The following is a 24,728-nucleotide window of genomic DNA, read 5'->3' as shown; positions in this document are numbered from 1 at the left end:
GGTGATAAATAGCTAAAATAGATTGGGGAAACTGGAGGGATTTTTTTTTCCTTCCTGTTCACGTGAACAAAGTTTGTTTCTGGTAATAAAACACACAACATTATAAAAATGAATATGGCTCATCATGACTGAACATGCATAGCATAAATGAAGCTGCAATCTCTGAAAAATAAAACTTAATTGGTATGCAGCAGGTACATCTCCAACATGAGGGGCTCCCTTTGTAGAATGTATTTATTGTGTGTGGCTGGCTATCTGCATTCTGGCGCAGTTCCCTGTAGTAAAGCCACTGACCACATTACTATTTGCAAACACAGTGTTCACTCAAGTGGTACTAAATAGAGAAGAGGTGGGGCAAGTAGAGCTTTAAAAAGAAAGATGAGTCCCTCCAAGTGTGCATGCAGAGAGCAACTACRTTTTGGAGTGGGACGGCACCTGGAGATCTCGCTTGCTGTACTCCACTGAGGGCTTTGGTGAACAGTGTTTCAGTTTCTTGTATTTAAGATTTGAACAGCAGCCTTGCTGGCTCCAAGGAAATTTGCAGTGATCTTTGCAAGCTCTGCTTTTAAGCTGTGTTAAATTGGTGGGAAGAGAGTCGGGCATTTCATGGTTGGCGTCCAAAAAAAAAAAAAAAAAAAAAAAAAAGAGAGCGAGACAGAGAAAACGACATGTGTGGGGAAGAAACCCCTCAGGAGTTTCTTCAAGGTTGCAGTCAGGCACAGTAAGGACTAAAGTGTCAAGAAAAGAAAGACAAAGATAAAACTTCGTATTGTCTTAATATGTCTGAGTATAAAGTAGGATTTTGCAGAAATCTTTTGGAATTACACATGCTCCTTCTGTCCTGGATATGACTGAATACAAGCCTGTTCTCCTCTAACAATAGTTCAAAAAACTCAAGATTATGTTTCTCTTCCTTGTTGCCTTTTTGCCGGTATTTTTTAAAATTGGTTTTGTCAGCCTTTCAGCTCTGCAGCACTGGAACTGTCCTAATGGATACAGACGGGAGACTGAAAACTCCACTTGTATAGGTAAGTGACTATTCGCAGTTATGAAAACAGTATTTGTGCTCTGTTAATTGAGCTGTATATTTTTAAAGATTTATTTTTTGCAGAGGTTGTGTGCTCTACTGGCACACAAACTTTTTGATATCACTTGCTGCTTAGAACCAATAGAGCTCATTTTATTTAGTAGCTTATCATTCAAAAAATCAGTCTTTTATCAGTTTAATTATCAGAAAGCAGGATTAGGGTGATTTAAAAAAAAATCTGAACAGTTCAGTGGTTACCAAAATTAATTCCTTCAGTTTAGTTACTCTATCTTCAGTGCATGTGCATTCACATATCTGTGCTACTATATCTGTGTAATTTATGTATGGATCTATTTATATATGCATATTATATATATATGCATTTGGAAGGAATAGATAGYTAATACATCTCATACAAATACATGAATTGTGTTGTATAAGGTAGTACTAAAATGTGGATGAAATGTATGACACTAATATTACTATAATAATCTCAAGTGATTTGGAACATTTGAAAAGCAGATTAATCTTTAACAAGTGTAAGACAAAGAATGACAGAACCCTTCTCACCACTCTGATACTTTGAAATTCTTTTTCTTTTATTTTGTTATTACTTTTATTATCTTTAGAAAGGCACAGCCAGCAAAGTACTGGCTTTTGTGTTAAGAAATTCTCTGTAAGGTTTCAAGCAAACAGACCTAATGCCTAGAGTTAAGCTTTTGCCATAGTTTGCTTGGGTTTCAAAGCTCTGACTCAGTTCTTGACATGATTCCAGTGATTTAATAGCAGGTGCCTCTGTGCATTCTGCCAAGTAATACCAGCCTGCAAGCAGTGTGCATATTAAATGTTCTGGTATTCAGTGAGGAGGAGCAAGGCCTTTTGTGTACAAATGATAAACTTGATTGAAGGTTTATCAGAGATCCAAAGACAGCCAGGGTACTTCTGTGGTGATGCTTCCACAGGAACGAAGAGCACAATTCTGAGGCGCTTCTGCATGCTCTGCCCTCTCAGTGTGCTTCCCTTCGCACTCCCGGGCATTCCAGAGGGCACGAATGGGATTCCCGCTGTGTGAGCCTAAACCAGTGGGTGCAGCCCGGGAGGGAGGGCACCTGGCCTCCCCACTGCTAGCTAGTGGGCACTCAGCCTGGAGGTAGGTCTGTGTACACCATGCCTAGGCCTATATGGGTCGCATCCTCAACAGCTGTTGTACTTCACAGATCCTCTTCTGCCGGTCCACGCTATTTGCTAATGTTAACCTAGCTTCTTTGGGTTAATTAGGAAGTATATTAGTTACAGCTTATTCATTACTGCATTGCCCAGTTGAGACCTCACTTTTAACAAGGCAGTCATACTGAAATGAATGTGATTGCTTGGCTATTTTTTGGTGGGTCAAAATCCACTCTAAATATCATTGAAGGTTAGAATGCCATGGAGATGCATTCATTCTTCTGTTTCAGGCAACTCATTTTGCACACTGACATGTGTTGTTTTCTCATTAATACAGTCAGGAATTGTCCTTCATTGTCTTTTCTGTTAAAAAGTAGATTTACTCTCTTGTACTAGGTCAAGTAAAGCAAACTGGATTGCTGGTAGCTCAGGAAACTGAAATATTAATWGAAATAGTGTTTTCTCTAACAGCTGAACTTTCTATGACTTAGTCTGAACAAAGATCCTATTTTACCTTGTTTAGCACAGAATAAACAAACACCRAAAAGATATGCTACAGTATCTTTTTAATTAGAGGCCACTGGATTGCAGAGGAGAACGCACAGGTAGAATTTTGAGATGAAATACAGGACTAAGGGATGCTCTGATGGATTGCATTTCCCCTGGTCTTTGCCATGTGTGACTAGAAATCTGGATGTATGAAATTCTAGTGTATTAATTATGTGAGAGGGTGCAGTGGAAGCAAGTGGTAGGAAGCTGGGGTCAGACTTTGAAGGTAATAATGGACGTAGAAATGATGAGTGGGAGACATGACTCATATCAGAGAACTGTGAACAATGAGAGCAAGCTCAACTGTGGCTTGGCCACCATCCTTGGTGAGCTGTAATAAATATACCAATTGTAAAATGTTCTTTATTGTCTGTGCCTGTGGTGGCACCCTGCCAGCCACAAGGCCTGTCCTGAATTGAAGAGGTGTTGGCTGTCTTTTAGAGAGCTGCCACAAAAGATACTTACTGGCTTTGCTAGATTGGTTTCCCATCCGGTGACTAGAGATGAAGACCTTACATGGCTTAGGATCTTATTTCTTAATTAGTTCCTTTTATTTCTAGGGATATTCAAAGATCAAAAGTTGCCTCAACAAGAGGAAGAATAATGTAATCCAACCCTAAATGTTTCACATAATTTTATGCAGTTATTTTAAGAGAGATTTTTTGAATCCAACTTGATATGCCAAGAGGGGATAAGTGTTAGAGGCAACTATGTATCCCAGAACAGCACAATTTATCAGAGACAAAATATGGGAGAACAGGTCATGAGGTAAAAATAAAGGTAGTCTGGTACCTGAACACATCTATTTATCTGCAAGTAATGATATAACTGAAAGCATTTCTGCACTTGCACTGACATTGCCATCTTGTTTTAGTATATATATTTTTTAAGTTTTTAGTGTCAGGTCTGGGGACTAAGTTTCCCTAAAAAWTTTTTTTTTCATAGACTTTAGTGAATATGCAAAAATACATCTAAAGGAAAAATGATCTTGGCCACACAGGAGTTATTGTTCCCCCTAAAAATAAACACGTATGAACACTCTTGGGTCTTGGGAGACATTTGTTTTTGTTGTTGTTGTTGATGATGTTTTCTGTAGTGGTTTTTTTTTGATTGGTTGGTTGTGTGGGTTTTTTTTTTTTTTTTCTGTAGACAAACAAGGGTCACCAAGGAATGGGCTTTAGTTTTATGGCTATTAGGATTGATTGACTGTGCCCTCCCCAAGTACTCCTGTTACAATACCACTTTTCATACTCCTTTGGGGTTTAGATCCTTTTCCTGATAGAAGGCAAGACACTTTCTGATGTGATACTGTTTATCCCAAGAAGCCTCTGTTGAAGTTTCTTGCATTATCCAATTTAAGACTGGTCATTAGTCTGTTTGTCTTAGGCCACCCTAAAAAGATATTACTGATGTTCTAGATCCTATATGGATCTAGATATGAATGGAAGTGTACTTTGGCTTCAGGGCTTACTTTGAGTACTCACTTTCTGAGTTTTAAAGATGAAGGAAGATGATTGTTTAAAAACAGATTCACAATATTGAAGATTTTTTTTAAGAAGGAAAAGCAAATCCTGCATTATTAAAGTTATATCACAGGGATTCCTAAATTCCTGTCACGTTGATGCTAATTCTGATGTTGACTAGTGAACCTTTTTTTGCTTCTTTAGGACTAGCATGGTACATGGTCCACAAGATGACGATGGCACTTGGAATGGCTGTCTTGGTCAGATTTTTCTTTTTGTATCTCAAGCTTTTCCTTTCTTGCTCTTCACAACTGGCCAGTYATGGAGCACTGGTGAGGTGGAATACTAAGTTACTCTTGTTTGAATTACAATTTTTATAATTCCCCTTCATTAGATAAATTGTGGTCCATACAGCCTTCTGAAGACACACAGTTGGAATTTTTAATGTATTCTGAAAAATAATCAACCTAATTCATATCAGCAGAAGATTAAAAAAGATATCATAGCTTATTGAGATCTTTTTGCCATTTTTCTTCAAGATGTCTAGAAGTGGTTTCTGAGCTTGATTTGAGATCTAGCTTTTATATTTTGAGGAACTTTTTTTTTTTTTGGTTCTACTAAGTCATGTTGTTGGTGTGCTGTTACAGCTGTGCCTCTGGACTGGAAAAGTGCAGGAACTGATAACCAACTTATTTACATTGTATTTCTTATTGTACTATCTGAGAACTTCACAGCCTCTATACTCTCAAAAATTATGAAAGATCTGGTTGTACTTCAGTGCTCATTTAAAAACTGGGGAGCTGAGGTAATGATAAACTTGCACTTCTTCAGTTCCTCAGAGATATGTCAGCTCTTTTGTTGTGACTTACTGATAAGTGGAGTGTTTCTTCTACTTGTTACTATCTCCTATTCTTGAGCTTATGTTTTTAAGAGAATAGATAAAGTGTACGAGCTATTTACTTTCTAAACTAGATGAAATTGATTAATCTTGTTGATATGATTATGATGGTGACTGGATATAGAAGACTGAATTCATCTGTAGTCTAACTCTACAATAACCAAATTTGAGTTATGTTATATGAGTGTGTCCCTCCGTATATATTTTATCTATATAATCTATATATTTAGATATAATCTGTATGTTTAGGATATTAAGGAAGGGCCCATTCTGAGTTACTGTGTTTTCTCTGTATCCCTGCCAGGCATACTAATCTTCCACCTTCTGAGATCAGAGCATTTCTCAGGACTCTCAGTAAAGTGGCATATTTGTATGCAAAATCATTGAGAGCTGCCAACATCATGATGACACGATTCATCGTTTTTGCCAATTCTCAAGGCTTTTTTTACATAAAGAAGCCTTTGAGAGCTGAGCAGAATCTCATTCTTCCATTCAGGGCTGGCTGTCAGGGCACTGCAGACAGCTTTTGTGTCCACTAAGCCGATTTCTTTCACGGGGTGAAGTTCCCACTGGGGAAAGTGGTTGCCAGGATACGTAATGGAGCTGCAGCGGGATGCAGCCGGCTTTGCCGAGGCCTAACGAGTGCAGGTGAACGCACTCTTGCTTACACCTGATGGATCGTCTGGGATCCAGTTCTCCTTGGCTTTCAGAAAACAGCTCTTGGGGATTTTTCTGACTGACCTTTACAAAAAGGAGAGCTCATAGGTCCCTCTTCCATTGTTTGTGCCCTGAACAGAGTGCTCACAGAGCCCCAGCGTATTTAACAGTAGCTCAGTGTCTGTTGGCACTTCCTGTGTACGGCGGGGTTGGCCGTTCCGCGGTGGCCAAGCAGCTTGTGCTGTGCCTCTGAGCTTTTGTAGGGCAAGTATTCTTGAACTGTATCCTTTTCTCAGCTAGGAGAATTGTTCGCTTTTCAGAGTGGGAGAGATTTTCTTTACTGTGTGAACTTTGGTAACGTTCAAGTTGGCACTTTTATGCTATATGGAGATTTTAAAAGCATATAAGGAAGCTATGGGACACCAGGGATCTGCTTCCTTTCCCTAACCTGATAGGTCAGAAGTGATAAGTTCCTTTCAAAGTACTGTAGTAAGCTGATCAAATTACTAGTTTGTTATAATTAGGTGCCATTTCTGGACTTCTTTGAACTAGATGGTTATTCAGCTAATGCTCACAGACCTCCCAAAGCCTTGTCCTGATTTGCACATCATTCAAATACTGAGTTGCCCAAGGAGTTCTTCTTAGTTCTTCTTGTCTTGATCAGGAATACATACATATACATATATATATATATATATATATACATATATATATATATGTATTATTATTATTATTATTATTATTCTGTTTTGTGGTAAGTTCTTTGTTTTCATAGCTACTGCCTCAAATCTAGTATGCACCATAAATGCCACAATTATTTTTTTTATTAATAAAGGCCCTGGGCAAATACACCTTTTAAAAGTCATTTTTTCTAATTAATTTGTTTGTTGCCTTGGATGAGTGTTTGGCTTAGGATTGTTTCTTTTAGAATATGATGTTCTTAATTCATCTTATATGTTTTTGAGGCTTGACTGAATTCAAAATATTAGAGTGGGAGTGCTTTGACAGTTGTGTGTTTTGCAAATCCTGGTGATTTAGTTGCAAAATTGTTATGGTGGAATGAGGAACAGTGATAGAACGAAGCAGACATGGGCAGAGGTAATGAGAGTGTCATAACTGCATAGCAAAGRATAATGCAAATACAGATGCAGAGTAGTGGACAAGTCCTTTCCTTGTTTTGGGGCACTTTGTGACCTTTTGTGTAGAGTGCCTACTCAATTATGAGCTTTCTGTGTCCAGGCTTATCTTTCTGTCCTCTCTTGCTTTTGCTAACAGAATTATCCTGATTCAAAATATTTTTCAGATATTGATGAATGTCTTGAAGGAGGTTTGGGAACTTGTGGCCAAAGCTGTGTCAATGTTCCAGGGTCCTATWTCTGCTCCTGTTTGCCTGGCTATACCTTGGATACAGACAAATGGTCTTGCTATGTGAAAGGTAAGTTCATTTTCTAACAACTAAAAAAGAGCTTTAGAGTTTTAWTTAGCGGTTCACATGATTTTCAAAGTGAATCATGCCTGTCTCTTCCCTATTCACAATGCTGAGTTAATTCAGCTMCTGGAAAGTGGAGTGATTCTTTGCTTTGTTCACTGAAAAACTGCCTCTTCTAGTGTGCAAATAATTGGCAAGGAGAAAAGCAGATATCACAGAAGAATGACGAGGAGAAAGGAAAGTATGTTGGGAGAAAGATGAGTGAACATATTGGGGAAAAAAAAGAAAACAAAACCTTAGCATAGCTGCTTCCTCTGAGAGGAATAAACAGTATTGTAACTCTAAATTCTTTTATTCTGTCCTTACTACTTGAAGAAAAGAAAGCTACTGCAGATTTTGCTCCATTGGCACTGCGTAAGATTTTGCTCCCTTTGCCTCTTTCAGTCTGTTGGCAGTTACCTCTTTTGAAGACAAGGCTCTGAAGTGCTGGACAGGAAGGCCTTATTTTTGTTTTGGTCTTAGTAAATACAAATGCTACTGTGACTTCTTTCTCTCTCCCTTTGCCCTAAATTGTCAAATCAATTTTTTTTTAACACATRTTTTGCATTTAAGCTTTAAAATCTTTTAGCTCCTCTGAGAGGAAAATATGAACAGTTATAGCTTTTGAATAACTTTGGTTTTCTTTARAATATGAGGTGGTTGTGCTCTGAGGTTTAGCTCTTACCTCTCCATTTTGATTTCTTGCATGTCCAGTTTGAGTTTCTCCAACTCCCTCTCAGTCAAGGAGTTCAGGTTTTCTTTTTGTGATCATTACGTTCTTGGGTCTCTCTTTAATGTGAAGAGGTAAAATGGCAGGGTATGTTTGTGACTTAAGAAGCAGGGGATGCTCTGAAGCCTTTGGACCCATGAACATGGGGTCACAGGATCCCRATGGAAAACTTTGAGTTTGAGAAGGGCAGAACCAAGTGTATATACATTGATTGTCAAGTAATTGGTAAAATGTAAGTGGCTGCCAAATTCCTGAGATGAATCAGCCTTGCTATAGTTTGGTGTTCATTTGCCATCTACGTAAAACAAATCTTGATAGTTTAAGTATTCTCACATARTGGTATTCAGTGGAAACAGCAGCAGAAAAAGATGTCATTAGCATCCTAGAAACAGCTGTTGTAACTGGGTAATACCTTGACAAGTCCAAACTGGACTTTAGATGGTTAGGTCCTGAATGTTTGCTATGACTAGTAAAATACTAATGAGAATTTAATGTGGCAAAAGTACCATGTATATCTATTTTTTTTTTCTCCACACCAGACCCTGCACCTTTCTTACTTTTCAGCCGTGAAAATGCCATCTTCAGAATTGACACAGAAGGGACAAATCATGAAAGGCTGGTTGCTGATACTGGTCAGTCCACACTTGTAGACTTCCATTATGCAGAAGAGAAAGTGTATTGGGTTGACTCTGAAAGGCGTCTTCTGCAAAGGATTCACCTGAATGGCACGAAACAAGAGGTAAGGCAGTCAGTTCTCTGCASATCCCCAGGTTGCTGAATATTATACCTCTACTGTGAAACAATCTTGTTCATTGCCTGGCACTTGATAATTTAAGTAGTGTTTCCTGTTGTGATAGTTCTGGTAAGTGCCAGGGAGGCCTGAGTCTGTGCTGTTTTACTGACTTTCAGAGTGAATGGAGTTAAAGATGAAGAGAAAAAATTTAGACAAACCAAAGCTTTGAAGACAATAATATGTTTTAAATTAATCACTGGCATTATGGAAGTTCATCTTCCAGAGTACTGTAACTCAAAACTGGCACAAATGGTATGAGGAGAATGTACTTGAGTTCCTACTCTCTCTCTAACTCAAGCCTTTTATTGGTTTCTATGGTTGCCCAAATGCTTCTTTCAGTACTGCACTTTTTGTTCAGAAAAAGTTGTACAGTTCATTGCATCTGGCTGATTAAGAAGGGAAGACAGGATGTTGTGGCTGAGAGCCTTTTTTTGYTTGAGAGAGATTGCCAGGATTCCTGTTTCCATGAAGAGGTGATGTATTTCACAATGACTTTTAAGGATCAGGGTCCAGCAGCAGTGAGCCAGGTAGTCTTCTCTCTGTAACAGTACAGATCTAGGTATTTCATAGTGTGTCAAATACAGCACATGTTTCTAGCTGAAAGAGCAGTCCCTTATTTTCTCTGGAGAACATTTTCCCTCTCCGAGGTGGTCAGACAGTTCAGAGGATGTAGGTGCAATACAAAGATAAGAAAGAATGTTTCTGTGGGTCTGAAAAAAAAAGGAATAAATGAAATATCATGGTGGTTCATGTAATGCAATTCACATTCGGGGCAGTATGCGGGATGCTTTTTGTTATCAACTTCTTTTGTTTACAGAGACTGTGTTACATAGATAAAGGTGTTTCAGCATTTGCTATTGACTGGATACATCAAGATATTCTTTGGGCCAATAAACAGAAAGCAATCATTGAAGTGACGGACACAAATGGGAAAAAACGCCGTGTTCTTCTACGAGATGCTGGTCGTCCAACAAGGATAGCCATKGATGCTGAGCAAAGGTAATTTTAACTAGGTTAGTAATTTCATTAAAACAGACTATAAATCGTGTTGCAACTGTGATTTATCATCTACAGGATTAGTCCGTACACACTGTGTTTTCTATAATCCAGTAATTCCTTGAACTTCGACCAGGCAGGATAAAAAGTTAATAACCACATAGGAAATAGAGAAATGTGACTCTAAAAGATAGTGACATTTTAGAGTAGCAGGAAAGACACTTGGAACAGCAGAGAGTGTCCTTGCAAGTCATGTGAGAGCCCTGTACTCCAAACCTGACATGCCTGGAAAACAGATTGATATATATTCTGAAGAATTCTAAACTTAGTGTTGCTCCTGTTCCCTTTGTCTCTCAGTTGATATGTACTGGTTCTGAGCCTGTTGTTTCTACTCTGTATCACAAGTAATTTGTCTATTTTAAAGATGCTTCTTTGAACTCCAAGACATTCACACTCAGCCCCTGCTCACCTGAAAGATTTGGCCTCCTCAGAAGTTATTGGTAGAGATTGYCAGGGCAGGGTCTCCATGCTGATTTATCTTGGGGTTTATCTCTTCCATTCAAGATTTCAAAAATAAAAGTTGAGGAGGTGTTTTCATTTGGAAAACTTAATTTGCAGTTAAGTCACTCAGAGTGCTGTGGAAGTATGCAATATTAAGTCTTATGAGCCCTGTTCCTGTGCATTTATGCATAAACCAACTCCCTGATGCATTACTAGTATTTTTTAGAGTGGGATAGATTTTCAAGATTTCCGATCTGCTCTTGAAAGTCATATTTACCAGTTTTGGAAATTGTAACAAGTCCTCAAGAAGTAGATTACAGTGGTATTACAGGAACATATTTGGTGAATTTGTACTAAACCTTGTGGACAAACTGAAATGCATATATTCACCTGAGTGTGTGTCAATCACTGAGTATTAAAGCTGAACACAGAGATTTAAAGAGAGGTAAGTTAGCTAGTCATAAACTGTAAAAAAAAAAAGTAGAGTCCAGACAATCTCACGTAATTTTTACRTCTTGGTGCATTTTGCTTGTAGGAAAATTCTGAGAGCTATGTATGTGAAGTGAATTAAGACAGATGTAATGCCACAAGCGTAAATATCCACCAAGTCTGATACAAACAATGTATTCTCTCCGATGTGGGCAACTCRCACAAATAACAGAGACTCGTGTGATATCTTAGAAACTGTTTTTCTCAAAAGATATGTCTGTTTAATAGTGATAAGATTACTTTAATATTAACATAATTATCTCTGTAAGATTGATTTGTTTTCTGAATGGAGTTTAGATATGTTGAAAGACCAGGGTTAAGAATTAGGAGCAGAGCAAATATAGTAAAGGCTGTATTCCTCTTTGCTCATATTAGAGCCTGTCATCCATTGACTTGCACTGAAACTGTAATCACATTTGTTTCTTACCCTCCCTGTTTGTAAAAKGTGAATTCTAGTGTCTGTTTAAACTTACAGATTCTGTAAAGATTCTTAAAGAACCGGTGTTATAGAAATGTCAGCAATTATTAATCAAGTGTTCAAACATTTAAGTAGAAAATTTGATGGACCTCCTTGAAACTTCTTTTTACCTATATATTAAAAACTATAATAACTGCAATAGAGTAGAAGAGCCATAAGGAGGGGGCTGATTCTTCCTTGGTTAGTACAGCCCTTTGCTAGTGAGATCTAATCCATTTTAAGGCCTGTAATATATGACTACAGTAAAAACAACGTAGCTGGCTATATGCTACGTTGGTTTGTACAGTTAGATCTCAAAATTTTGTGGAAACAAGTCAAAATGTTAATGCTTTTTGGAATTTGTGTGTATAAGTGTAAGAAACAAAAAAAAATCTTTAAACTCAATTTAAAAAGAATTAAAGGAATTTTGGGAGAACTGCTGTTAATCTTAGTCACATCAGTAAATTTAGGTTCTGATCCATGAATAACTTCATATATAAGTAGTTTGAATGCATGATTGTTTTTGGTGTTGGAACTTTATTTTGACTGTGCCTTACTTTAATGGCAGCATAATCTGGCTCCTTCAAGCAGCAGGGAGGCAGAAAGGAATGGCAGCAATAATAGAAATTGTATTTTAAAGTCAAGTACCACTGAGTATTGCACTAAAATTTTTGGAGATAGATTACTCCCCATAACCAAAACATATGCAGAGTGTAATGCAGATCTGCCTCACAAATGTGCCCTTTTCCAAGTCTGCTGGATTCCCTGGCAGATTTGGGAAGTTGTTCCAGTTTCCTTTTCTGTCTGCATGGCTGGACAAAGCAGATACAGAGACAATAGGACTTTGCAGTTAAGCTGAACTGATTCCTTCTTGACCTATTTGAGATAAATTTCTAGGATCTCACTGCTTTCTAAACTGAGCTGTTCTGTCCATAATAGAAACATGTTTTGTTACAAAACATGTAAACATGTTTTGAAACATGTTTAAAATAAGAACACAATTGTAGTAAAATTTTAGTGGTAACATCGCTTCTGTTAAACAAACAAAACTTTGTTGCAGAAATTACTTCTARTCTTAAGAGTTCTATTAAGGGGAGATGTATACAGGGTTTTCCTTAAATAGGTTAGCATGTATTAAGAAAGTTCTTGGCTTTATTAGTAGTTGTTATTCTGGAATCACTGTAATAAAAAAGAAAAAGAAAAATTCTGTATACAGGAGCAGGTAAACAAGGAATGTACAGCAATGCAGCAATGGCTTGTTTGTTTATTTATTTATTTATTTATTTATTTTGTTCTGCAGGGTATTATTTTGGTCTTCAGATGATAGTGTTTCCAGCATATACCGAGTATCCCTTGATGGAAATGGCAAGAGAAATATTTTAAGAACCACAGGAAAAATAAATGCCATCTCTCTGGATTTGATTGACCTAAGGCTCTACTGGATACAACATGACCATGAGAAAGAAATTTCCCATATTGGATCATGTGATTATGATGGTGGGGCTGTTCGCTTGCTCAAGAACTCTTTTCGGTGAGTTTTTCAGAGCGGGTCAGAAATAAAGTAGTGACTTTCAGGAGAGAGAGTTAYGGTCACCTCCTTCTGTTTATTTTTTTCTGTTCATAACATACTAGTGAGTATTAAGTACAGCAAAAATGGCCTGTCACCATATATTTAAAACTACCAACAGAAAAATGAAAAGTCAGAAATTCTCTTCTGTGCTGTAGGGATAATACTGCTGTTCAGTAGTCTTCATCTTCTAAGCTTTAAGCAAATGATAACTGCTTAATCAGGAATCCCCTCTGAGTATTTGTTAGTGGCTTTTTTTCTGCAGTTAGAGAAGCCCAAAACAAAGAGATTAAATGATTTGTCCAAGGTCAAAGTGGGTGAGCTCAAGTGTCTGAGCTGTGCTCAAGAGTCTGAGCTAGGTCAGATCTTTCCTGTCCTCCTCTAAAMTTGTCCTTCTCAGCTGCTGACTGTGAAGGCTTGGATAACCCCCAGGGCTCAGTCTCTCCGGCAAACCTGAGCAAAGCTCAGGGATCTCTCCTATGGAACCACCTCATTCCACCCTGTTCCCTGGCCTGGACTGTGCACAGCTCTGCGCCTGTTAGGTCTGTGTCCACTTGAGTGCCTTTAACCTCTGGCCTTGGTGCTTTGTGGTGGTACAGATGCTCTGTGCCAGGCATGTTTTCAGAAGAAAGCTGCCACGTGCCGCTGCAAAGTTTACTGCAAAGCTGAGGTTTCTCTCTATTTCCTGGCAATAGCCAGTTGCCTGGATTTTCTCCTCTCCTTTCTCCTTTGAGTTGACTGGCATTTCCTGGGCATCAGCACCTTTCCTGATTATATGGATCATCCTTTTTCCACCTACAATATGCTGTGGAATATGGAGGGTAAAAATCTTGCCTTCAATACATTTTCTGCCTCSTCTCATATCAACACTGGACCCTTTGATGTTTCCTGCTGGCTGCTATAATGGATGAGAAAATAGGAGCTAATTCATGCAGCAGGGAAAGCTGTAAGGTGGATTTTAAGTACACCCTCTCTGCTCCCCTATTTCTTGCTAGGCAGAGGCTTCAGAAAAGGCACTGGAACCTGGGAAATGAGGGACTTAACTGTCCTAGATCCTTCAACAAGGCAACATCCATTTTAGTTCCTGGATTCAACAGAAGCAGGGCAATACCTAGGTTTTCTCTCTGAGTTGAGTCAGTCCTGAACAACCGGCCATGTAACTTGTAAGTAATGTTCATGGTTTTGCAAGTGGTTCTTACAGATTTGCAGGATTCTGGATGCTGTATTATTTGGGGATATCTGTGGCATCTCCATTTACTTGCTCATATATAAAATTATGTAGAACAATTTAAAAAAGGATATTTACCATGTATTTGACTGTACTTGAACTAGATGTTTACAAATGTATGAGTAGGTGTATCRGGATCCAATAGTGTACCACTTTGTGTTTCTGTTTGTTACAGACATCAATTACTTGGTATGTCTGTCTTTGCTGACCACTTGTACTACTCAAAGGCGAACTCTGGTATGATATGGAGAGCCAACAAGTATACTGGAAAAGTTGTAGTCACAATTAGCCTGAAACGATCATTTTTTCCACCAGTGGAGATAAAAGTGGTGCATCCATTCAAACAGCCAGGTGCAAGAGAAGATTCTCAGGATTTTGGTAAGTAAAGTGCACTGATACAGTTAAATGTGAGAGAGTCATAATGTAATATACTCTGATCTTTTTGGATTTTTTTTTTTTCAGCAAAAATCCTGAATAGGGGAAATAGTCTTCAAAGAGACTTTGCCCTTTAAATGCTTACAGCTGTTGACATGCAGAAGAGAAAGTGCTTTTGGAGATAAAGCTTATACTTTTGAGCACAAGGAGTCTTCATTCATGTAATGTTTTGTACTTCCTTCAAGGGAAAAAAAATCACCTTGGCAATAAGAGCATTTTTCTCATACCACACATTTCTTTTGGTCACACAGAGGACCCAGGGAAGGATTCATTTGTCATGTAGACAGTGACCTGTCCAAACACAACTCAAGGGTGTTGCAGTGAGATTTTAAAAAACCTGAGTAATGTCTCATGAAGGTTGCTTGGACATTGTCAGACACCCTGTCTGCGTATGCATGAGGATGGAGAAGGAGAAACAGTGACCAAGAAAGGGGCTACTAGTTGTGTTACTTGTTTTCACCCCACAGGATTATTTAACATAATGCTCATTGACTGTGGGTGCTTGAGATTTATTTTCTCAGAAGTTTTAACTCCCTTTGTCCCACAGAACATGCTGCTTTTCAATACTTCCCTCTCTAGGAGAAGTAGTTTCCTCTCTCCCTTTCCCTTTTTCTTGATAAATAAAAACCACTAATGTTTTAAAATGCCTTATAATGYCTACCACTTTATTTTTAATTACTTCTCTTTTAAAAGTGTAACAATAAGTGGTATCAGCAGTAGCATTTTTTATTCCAAATACCTCTTAAGCTTAAAATGCTTAATCCAGATGAACCTTTTGGACCTTGCATGTACAATATGATTTTAGAGAAGAATTAATCGGTTTGATGCAAGTAAGTACGAACGTGTTGCTTTCAGGCAAACAGAAATCTCTGTCCAGGAAATTAATTCATTTATTTGTTTATGTGATGTGTCATTTTCTTAATTGGCCAGCTTCTTTACTGTTGCGGGTAGTAGAAGATTGAGTGTTGAACTTAAATATTATGCTGTTCTCCATTTCTTGGGATTCAAAGGGTGAATTGGAAATAACCCAAGAATTTGTTCACGTACAAATATATTCTCTGTCCGTATGAGCCCATTATTTCCTTTATGTTACACAGGCAACACAGGACAAAGAGTTGTGTGTGGGTGGCTGCATACACATTCAGTAGCAGCAGTTCATCTATTCTTAGCTTGGAAAAGGGGCAAGAAATCCCAGAAGAAGATTAGGAAGATGAAAACCAAAATAGTAGTTTGAGAGACCAAAGTAAAACTTGAAGTGTTGCGTATCTGCAAAAGCACAAGCTGTAAAAGATAGCTGGGCACAGATACAAAGCTACAAATCCTTCCCGTAAAAACAAAAACAAAAACAAGTTACTTTAATACATGCTTGCCTTTTCTTGTGAAAAAAAGTCAGAGGGCTAAGGGATATATGTTTGGTATACTTTTCTGTTTCCTTTGAAGAAACTTTGAATATATCTTTTATCTCTTGGGACGTCAGAAATGTTCTGACTTCTTGGGACATGAGGTTATAAACAAAGACATATAATACAAGCATTTCCAATTATCAGGAACCCAGGATCCACCTCAGTAGAAACTCTAAACTGCTAATATTTTTTGTCTACATGAAGTATATTGTAAGGATCTTATATTCTATCTAGTTATGTTGTACTACTTTGTCTTAATATTTCCACCCTTGATACTTTTTTCTCTTTTTTTTTACATTTTTTTTACATTTTTTTACATTTTTTACATTTTTTTTCTCTTTTTCTCCCTTTTCTCTCTTCTTTTTTCACCCTTTATCTCTTACTCTGTTTTTCTCCTTTTCTTCTCTCCTTCCTTCTTTTCTGTCTTGTGCTCTTGAAGCATTTGATTGAGCCTGGTAACATAGAATGGTATGCTGCTTGGGCTACATGGTAAGCCTGCTATATGGAGCTTCCATGTGAACAGAAGTAGAGCAAAGGATCAGGAAGATAGAAGAATCCTTGTTAGTTCTTGTCTTCCTGCTTCTTGTTTGAATCTTCTGAAGATCCTKCCATATTCACTATAGGCCAAAAATACCTGCCAAAACCAAGGCACCCCCTGCTCCGGGTTTCCTCTAGATCTGCTGATCTGTCTTGTGCTGACAAGGAACTAGAAATAACCTATTCCTACTCCTCCAARTACTTTTGTTTTTATTTTATTGACTTTTTTTTGCCCGATTTTACTAATAGAAAATTATAGGAAATTTTATTTCCTCAGGTTGAGCAAATACCTGTTATGGAGGAGATGTGTCACTGAGCAAAGATCTGTTCAAAGTAGTTGCATTATGTCTGTTCTTCCAGAAAAAGTATCCTGTGATCTGAACAAAGAAAAGTGCAGAAGGAGAATCTGCAGGCCAGACTCCAGGACTCATCGATGTAAATGTCCTAGTGGCTTTATTTTGAGTCGAAATAGACAGTTTTGTGAAGGTAATATATATATAACTCTTCTGCCTGCCTAAGTCTATTACATGACAAAGCTTCTCATGCTCTTCTGTTACAGTTACATTTTGAGTATGACAAAAACCTCTGATATATGAAAAATTCCAATTGTCCTTTTGGTTTTGTGTCCTTCCAGATTCTTATATAGTCTTAGGAGAAGACCTATTGAAGTGTCACAGCAAGTGCTGCTCCTGTGAGGAAATGCTGATCTCCAGAGTAGAGGAGCTTTAGATAAATAGGGCTGAAAAATTTGACCCTGAAAAATAAAAACAAATAGCACTACCAAAGGTGAAGTGTTGAAAAATTTTGCAACAAGACAACTGTCTCAAGTCCCACTTTCAAAAATGGCTTGAATTTTGAACTTGAAAATGTTTCAGTATGAATTAAAAAAATATAATATGATTTACAGTGAACATAACACGTTAGAAGCATCCTTTTTCCACTACAGGACCAGATTTGCAAAGTCATAAGGCACTGAAAGATAAAAGCTTTTAGCTTTCACAGAAGTGCATAAGCAAAGCAGCAACCCAGTTCTCAGAAAACCAACTGCAAACGCTTTCCAAACTGGAAATTCTATGCCACTTCTTTGTTTTAAGAATATACTTGAGTGATGTTGAAGCCAGATTTTAAAGAAGTTTTTGTTTGAAGAAAATATTTAATGGGATTTTGTGGGGAGTGGGAAGGGCTTCACACAAGATGCCATTGGAATCTGTATGGAGAGGCAAATTTTTGAAAGCCCACTAGGTGCCTGTGCTGGATACATACAGCTTGAAGAATGAAAATTTCTTAGYCTAAGTTTTGTCAGTATAATTATAAGCAATTGCCTTTACTAGAAGTTTTCTAACACTTTTGAAGATACTGTGAAAATTGGCCTTTATTATTTATTAGCACCACTATTTTTTTTTTCAAAAAATGCCAGAAAAAGGGAAGACTGGTAGTTTGTTTTATTAATCTAGTTTTCTGACATTGGCTGATGACCTTGTTCTGACACAGTGCTTTTCTTGGCAGATATCAACGAATGTGGCTTTTGGAATCATGGCTGCACTTTGGGWTGTGTGAACATCCCTGGTTCCTATTACTGCACCTGCCCGAGAGGTTTTGTTTTGCTGCCTGATAGGAAAACATGTCACGGTAAGTATCARTAGCACATAAACACTCCCAGTGTGATACTGGAGAGAGTCCTCGCTTAACACTTCAATCACTGGAAGTCTTGTGTGCTCATTGCTCTCTTCAAATCCCTTATTATGTAAGCAAGATCAGCTTAAACTGAGTGAACCAAATTCAGAGGTCATGTTTAAGGAAGTGTAAGGTACATGTGAGTAGTCAGGTGTGAGCCTCCTGGGAGCAGAACTGAGTCAAGTCTAATGCTTCTGTGTATCTGGTGCAAGGTGCCTGAGTACAGCCCTTATGATGAGTAGTAGCTTGAGGTCATATTCTAGTTATAGTAAGAGTTTTGCTTTTCCTTTGTGCAGCATTGTGTATATTCACCTGATAGCTAAATTAAGCTTTTCTAAACTAAGCCTAGAGCTTAAATTGTGGAATGCATCCAAGTTTTGAGGTCTTGGAGTATTCCCAGTCACTTTCCTGCTTCATAATGAAGTGAAATTTAAACATATACAAGGATTGCTTGACCTTATTTCCAAAGAAAACAAACATTAATATATGCCCCAGAGAGAAATGTCAGTGCATACCACTTGGTTCAGGTCATATTATGGCAGGATAAGGACCTACAGAATATTAAATATCAGTACTAACCTGTATACGCCGCCACAGAGTCTCATAGACTCAGCAAGCTGATTTGATTGTCTATTTTAGGCCTCCAAAAGGCACTTCATGGTTAGTTTAAACTATGTGCATACATTTTGGGTGGCTCAAATTCGGTATAAAATAGAGTTTTAGTTTTTCCAGCCCAGGCTAGGGATGCAGTATGGACACTATAACTCCATAAGCACAACACCAAAGGCAGGTATGTCGCAGTCTATGCAACTTGAGAGACAAGTGCAAGGTGAGAAGCCCACAGGTTCACCAAACATTTTGATGCTAGGTCTTCCAAATCCTAATGAAGCTCTTCAGTTTAAAGCCACAAGTTCTGATCACAGATAAACATGAGATCAGTTTCTTGATCCTGTTTGCTGTGTTTCCAGGGTTAGAACAATCTAGCCCAGAGGCAGTTGCCTTGGAGAAGGAACATTTGCAACAGCTATGCGCCATTTAAACTAGTGTATGCTGCTAATTCAAAGAAGCAGCTGTGGGAAACCTGTATTAATTCCAGTCATCCAGCAGATGTTGCCATATGGCACTGTTGGAGGCATTAATAGATGCAGTACTGCAATACAGAAGCTGGGAGGAGGGAGATCCTGTAAAATTGCATAAAAGAGAAAGAAAATTAAAGAAATATTGAAAGAAAGGTTGACATGGCAACAGTTACAGTAGAAAATAGAGGAAGGATATTGCCAGGTCCTCAGATGGTGTTGCCCTTATACTTTCAAGATTTACCACTAAGGAACTTAATTTTATTTCTGGAAGGTTCACCTTCTATTTCCTTGACTTCTAGTTCTGTTCCCTGGGAGTGTAGGAAAGCGATTCTTCCTCATTCTCTCTATGTTTTTTACTCCTTCTTTAAGTATAACTTCCATGTATTTTTGAAGCCTGACACTTTTTTTCTTTGATGAGATGTAAGGAGGGTTTTCTACATTTCTGGATTTTTTTTTAATAACACTCTTTCATAAAATTTTGGAAAATATAAAGCTAATCACTGTAATGAATCAATGTAACCCTGAAGCAATTTTGACTTTCTTCTTGCTGCAGTTAGGACTGAGTGATTTGTCAGGGAAGTGGGAAACAGAATTATTGTTCTGTCTGCCATTATGTCTTTTTTGCTACCTAAAGAAGTGTCAACATATCTTTGGGGAGGGTGTTATGTTAATGAAATATTTTCTTATCATTTAAGAAAGCTTTTCTTTGAATTTCTGTAGAGCTAATTTCCTGTGTAAGTAACGTCACTGAATGTAGCCATGGTTGCCTTCAGACATCCAAAGGGCCTGTTTGCTTTTGTCCTGAAGGATCTATACTCAAAGGGGATGGCAAAACATGCACAGGCAAGTATTTAACATTTTTCTAGGTCTGATTCGAGTGACTGTCAGGATCTGTCTCTTGGCGCTAAGAAGTGAAGGATGGCATTTTACACTCATTTTGCATAACTGTAAACGATTGTACAAGTGAGTGCTGAGATGAACAATACTCTTCATATTTGATAGGTATTTCTTAACAATAATATCCTATACCTGTAGGTGGAATTCTTCTGTTGTCAGTGCTGCTTGAAGCATCTCACAGATACTGGCTGCAGGAAAGATATCTATAATTTATATTTGGCTGGAATCATAGCAGTGCAAAATTAGGAATTGGGTGAAATCTGATAGTAATTTTATCAGCCTTTGATAAATTGAGCTTTTCCTGGTTCTGGATCACTCTAACTTAAAACATCTGATTGCCCAGAGATGGAATGTTTGCAGCCAGAATCTCTGGAGGTGTTTGAAGCTGGTGTAGCAGATATAACTGCTGTACAGCCCCAAGAGGAAAGAATGGTTTCTTTTCAAAAGAATCAGTGGATTTTGTCAGTTTACCGTCCTAGGGAAAGAATGGCAATTTGTTGCTGCTTTGCATGAAGTGCAGTGTCTGATAAGACACTTTCATTATTTTGTACATTGGGTGAGGTTACCATAAGTGAAAGAGTTCCCTGAAATAATCAACACATGGAAGCAACTTGTGTTGTGAATTTTCAGGAAAAGCTCTAGAATAAGTTGCTGCTAGTTTGCTTTCATTTGCCAGACTTCCCTCAATCTGAGTCCCATCATAAAATCTTACCAGTAATTAGGATACTTTTCATTGCAGAAATCACAGAGCAGATTGTTCATGCTTATATTCTTTGAGATATTTTTCCTTAGAATAACGAAGTTAAAAATTTTAAATTCTCTGTTTAAGGTTGTACATCTCCAGATAATGGTGGCTGCAGTCAGATATGTTCTTCGCTAAGCCCATCCTCCTGGGAGTGTGCTTGTTTCCCTGGATATAAGCTTCAGCAGGACAGGAAGCACTGCACTGCTATAGGTGAGTATGTTGATATCCATCTACATATTGCTGCCAGTAAATAAGCAAAATCATTTTTGAGCTGTTTTTTAAGTGGATAGCATAACTGGGCTATTTTTGCAGTGGTTTTAAGACAATGTTGTGCAGCGGGGAGGTAGTAGTTGTAAATACATCAGAACCACTGCTATGGGTCTCCTTCACAGAAGAGTCAGTCTGTTACCCAACTTCTGCATTTCACTTTGGGATCCTTTGCTCTACTCATCTATCAGCAATATTCAGGTCACTGTATCTTCCGAAAAATGTGGGTGTAGTTTCTACCTAATGTTTCAAAACTAGGGTTGAGGTTGTCTGTAATACAACTGGGCTTAGTTACTGTCTTTATCATGGTGTTTCACAATGATCTTGGGGCAAGATATTGATCTTTAAAACATGTATGCACATTTATCTTTGAATTCAGGTGCAAGTTGGTTTTAGGAGAAAGACATGAATTTCTGCATTAGTATTTTAAGCTTTTTTTAAAGTTTGAAAACTTTTAGTTCAGTAGTAAGAGAGCAAAAAATTTCTCCTGGCAAATGTTTTCTAGACTTCCAAAATATCTTAAGTGATATGTGAAGCTACTTACAATCTACTTGAGAATTAAATCTAGAATCCAAAGGTGAAAGACTGATGCAGTAAAATAAAATACTACTAAGCTCCTTTTTTCCTTATCTGTCTCTTTTGTTAAAATATTTGTTTAGTGTTGGAAGTTGGGAAATGACTTTCAGTCTAGATTTCATATTCTCTTTTTAGCTCTTCCTTTGTTTTACTTTTTGTTTCTGGTTACATGAAAGACATCTCGGTTTGCGTGCATCTCTGTGAATTCACATTTTCAGTCCTTGCTGAGAACTTCCACTGTTCACTAGGTTTGTCTGAGGTAATGGCTGTAGTTATGTGAGAGGGAAATAATTTGACCTGAAAAACATAGAATAGAAATATATATGCCTAAAAGAAACCAAAAAAAAAGGAAGCTTTCAGAGTTTTCCCTTTGCATTAACTAAATATTGCTGATTATATTATTAAAATGGTGAAAAGAACACAGAGAACCAAAGATGATATGCAGTAGCTGTCATTCTCACACTGAGCATGTTAAATAATGATGCAGTATAGAGGTAGTTTTGAACCTAATGGAATTAMATGCAAATTTTCATTAATAGGACCTAAGCCATTTTTGTTATTTGCAAATGGCCAAGATATACGCCGAATCAGTTTTGATGGAACAGATTATGCAAGTTTACTTGACTGGCAGATGGGAATAGTCTTAGCACTGGACTCTGACCCGGTTGAAAATAAGGTAAGGCATTAAAAATGAGAGGATTTTGAAGTGTTGCAAGGACAAATGGATTGAACTTCCATGTGTCTTAACCTTTCTGCTGCGGGTGATCCAGATTACACGTTGTGCTGCTGCTAGTTGCCTGTCCGGGAGCACGGCAGGTACAGGTTGCCAAGCACTAGTTGGAGAGTTTCATCCTTTGCTTACTGATTTAATGTGCTTCATGTGTTGTCATGGCTGACTCACGGAGGAAAAAAAAAAAGTATATCTAAATTCACTTTAGGCCTGAATGCATTTTCAGAGAACTTTTGTGGGGGTGTTTGCGTTCTCCCTTGGGATTTCAATAGCMCTTTATGATTATTTTTTCCTGTACATCCTACAACTTATACTAAATGTTGGAGCAATCTTAACAAAAATTACATCCTTATGTCCTGACATTACTGAATAAAATTGCTGAACAGGCAGTAGGTTTATTGTTCTTACAAAATGTGTTCTTCATATTTACAAGACAGTCCTTTTGGAAATAGGATTCTTCTCTGCATAAAGATCTATTTGTATGTGCAGCTTCATCCCAGTGCCCTATGCTTAAAGCTTGAAGAATAGGTGGTCAGCTTCAGCTGTGCTTTGCTAAACCTTCTGTGGCAGATAGTTTTTGTTTGTTTTCCTCATGATGAGAAATACTTACTCTGCAGAAGTGACACGAAAAGGTACCAAGCCTGATGAGGAACTCTCTTAACTGGAAATGTGTCAAAGTCTTTATGGACACAGTTAAACAAGCCAAAATGTTTCCAGATCTGCCTTACAGGAGGGTTGCTTTGGGCACTGCTGGAACATTGCCACTTCTTGAAATAGACCTTGCTGTGGACCTAGCAGTTGTTCTGTGCCGCAGTACAGCTAAATCAATTGCTCTGGTGGCACTAAATGTGCCTTTGTTGCGCTACTTCTGTGTTACAGTGAGCTCTGAAGCGCAGTGGAGAGAGATGAGCTAATGAAGAGCAGTTGGTTGTGACAGGCTAGGCCTGATGGTACAGAATTGTGATACACGGCAAATTAACTCAACATGGCTCTGCGCTCCCATGGTCGGACAACTATTGGTACTTGATTTAGTATGTTCAAAGCTAGAGACCTGCCATCTGCTTTGTTTGGCCTCATGAATAGTGACAAAACAAAGTTATTTGTTTTGTGTAGTGACAAAACAAAGTTATTTGTTTTGTTGTTAACATTTGCAAGTAAAGCCATGTTGTTTTGTATGTAGTTCTGCCACACAATGTTTGGTTCCCTCTAGATACCAAATAAAAGTTTCTTTATTTTATTTTATTATTTTATTTTATTATTTTATTTTATTTTATTTTATTTTATTTTATTTTATTTTATTTTATTTTATTTTATTTTATTTTATTTTATTTTATTTTATTTTATTTTATTTCCCTCAGGAAGCACAAAACTATTTCCCCAACCGTGGAGAATGTTTATTTTGACCCTCCAAACCTGAAAAGCTTTTTCTGGAAATGTTGGAACTTTATATGATCAACACCTAATAAGCAATTTAAATATATGTAGGATGAAAGGGAAAGAAGCAAATTATTTAACTAGTCTTCTGTCCCTCTCACGGCTCCTTGACACACATACTCTACTCACCCTCCCACACTGGTCTGTTTAAAATGAGCAACCAGTTAAATGATAACGTGCTTCCTTTTGCCTGCTCCTACTTCTGTTTCATCAGCTGTGCTTCATGTGAGGTAGTTGGTCCCTGAAATAAAATCATAGGGTATTCAGGGAACTGTATATAGGGCAACTAGGATTTACAGCTAAGCACAGGCAGCATGCAGAAGTCATCCTGGTTGAAGGATAAGTGCCGTTTGATTTGATCGTGCATAACAGATTTTTACCCTTCTGTGACTAAATGATATACAAAACTTTCAAACTGAAAAAGTCGTTCCAGGGAAAGAGACGGTCGAGTGAAATGGGAAATACTGGCATCACATTGGTTATTCCTTCACAGGTGTACTTTGCCCACACTGCCTTGAAATGGATTGAACGAGCTAATCTGGATGGCTCAAATCGTGAAAAAGTTATTCATGAAGCTATAGATACACCTGAAGGGCTTGCTGTGGACTGGATTAATCGTAAATTGTATTGGACAGACAGAGGGTACGTGCTGTACAGAGCATTTATGTCAAAGCATGCCATAAAATGTTTAGAATAAATGACCAGTGATATGTGAATAGCTGAAATATTACACTAAATTGAGTAATGCTTCACGTTCTGATTAGATAGCTCTAATCTCAAGTATAAACACTTGTAAGTGTCTTTAAAACTGAAATGCAGGAAGTTCACTGTGAGACTACTATTGTATTTTTATCTTTGTCTTTCCAAGAAGCAAGGGTTTGGACTCGGTTACAAGGAATCTAAGGCATGGGCTGCATATACATGTGTATATATATATGCAAATGCTTGTTTGTGTGTGTGT

General features: G+C 37.8%; 1 protein-coding gene across 1 annotated transcript in view; it reads left to right on the top strand.

The window, feature by feature from the left end:
- The first annotated feature begins 652 nt into the window (after positions 1–652).
- The window catches only part of EGF (epidermal growth factor), a 49,869-nt gene continuing 25,793 nt past the window's right edge, over positions 653–24,728 (top strand). The window contains exons 1-12 of the mRNA XM_026050851.1: positions 653–1,028; positions 7,065–7,196; positions 8,499–8,698; positions 9,570–9,751; positions 12,496–12,726; positions 14,166–14,368; positions 16,726–16,851; positions 17,872–17,994; positions 19,839–19,961; positions 20,845–20,970; positions 22,143–22,279; positions 24,261–24,409. Coding sequence (XP_025906636.1) covers positions 902–1,028; positions 7,065–7,196; positions 8,499–8,698; positions 9,570–9,751; positions 12,496–12,726; positions 14,166–14,368; positions 16,726–16,851; positions 17,872–17,994; positions 19,839–19,961; positions 20,845–20,970; positions 22,143–22,279; positions 24,261–24,409 — 1,859 coding nt within the window. The 5' untranslated portion in view covers positions 653–901. The remainder of the gene's footprint in view (positions 1,029–7,064; positions 7,197–8,498; positions 8,699–9,569; positions 9,752–12,495; positions 12,727–14,165; positions 14,369–16,725; positions 16,852–17,871; positions 17,995–19,838; positions 19,962–20,844; positions 20,971–22,142; positions 22,280–24,260; positions 24,410–24,728) is intronic.

The sequence above is a fragment of the Nothoprocta perdicaria genome, unplaced genomic scaffold, assembly GCF_003342845.1.
Source record: "Nothoprocta perdicaria isolate Ctin4 unplaced genomic scaffold, notPer1 scaffold_71, whole genome shotgun sequence".
Taxonomy (NCBI): Eukaryota; Metazoa; Chordata; class Aves; order Tinamiformes; family Tinamidae; genus Nothoprocta; species Nothoprocta perdicaria.
The sequence above is the reverse complement of the archived record's forward strand: the minus strand, read 5'-3'. Positions and strand labels throughout refer to the sequence as shown.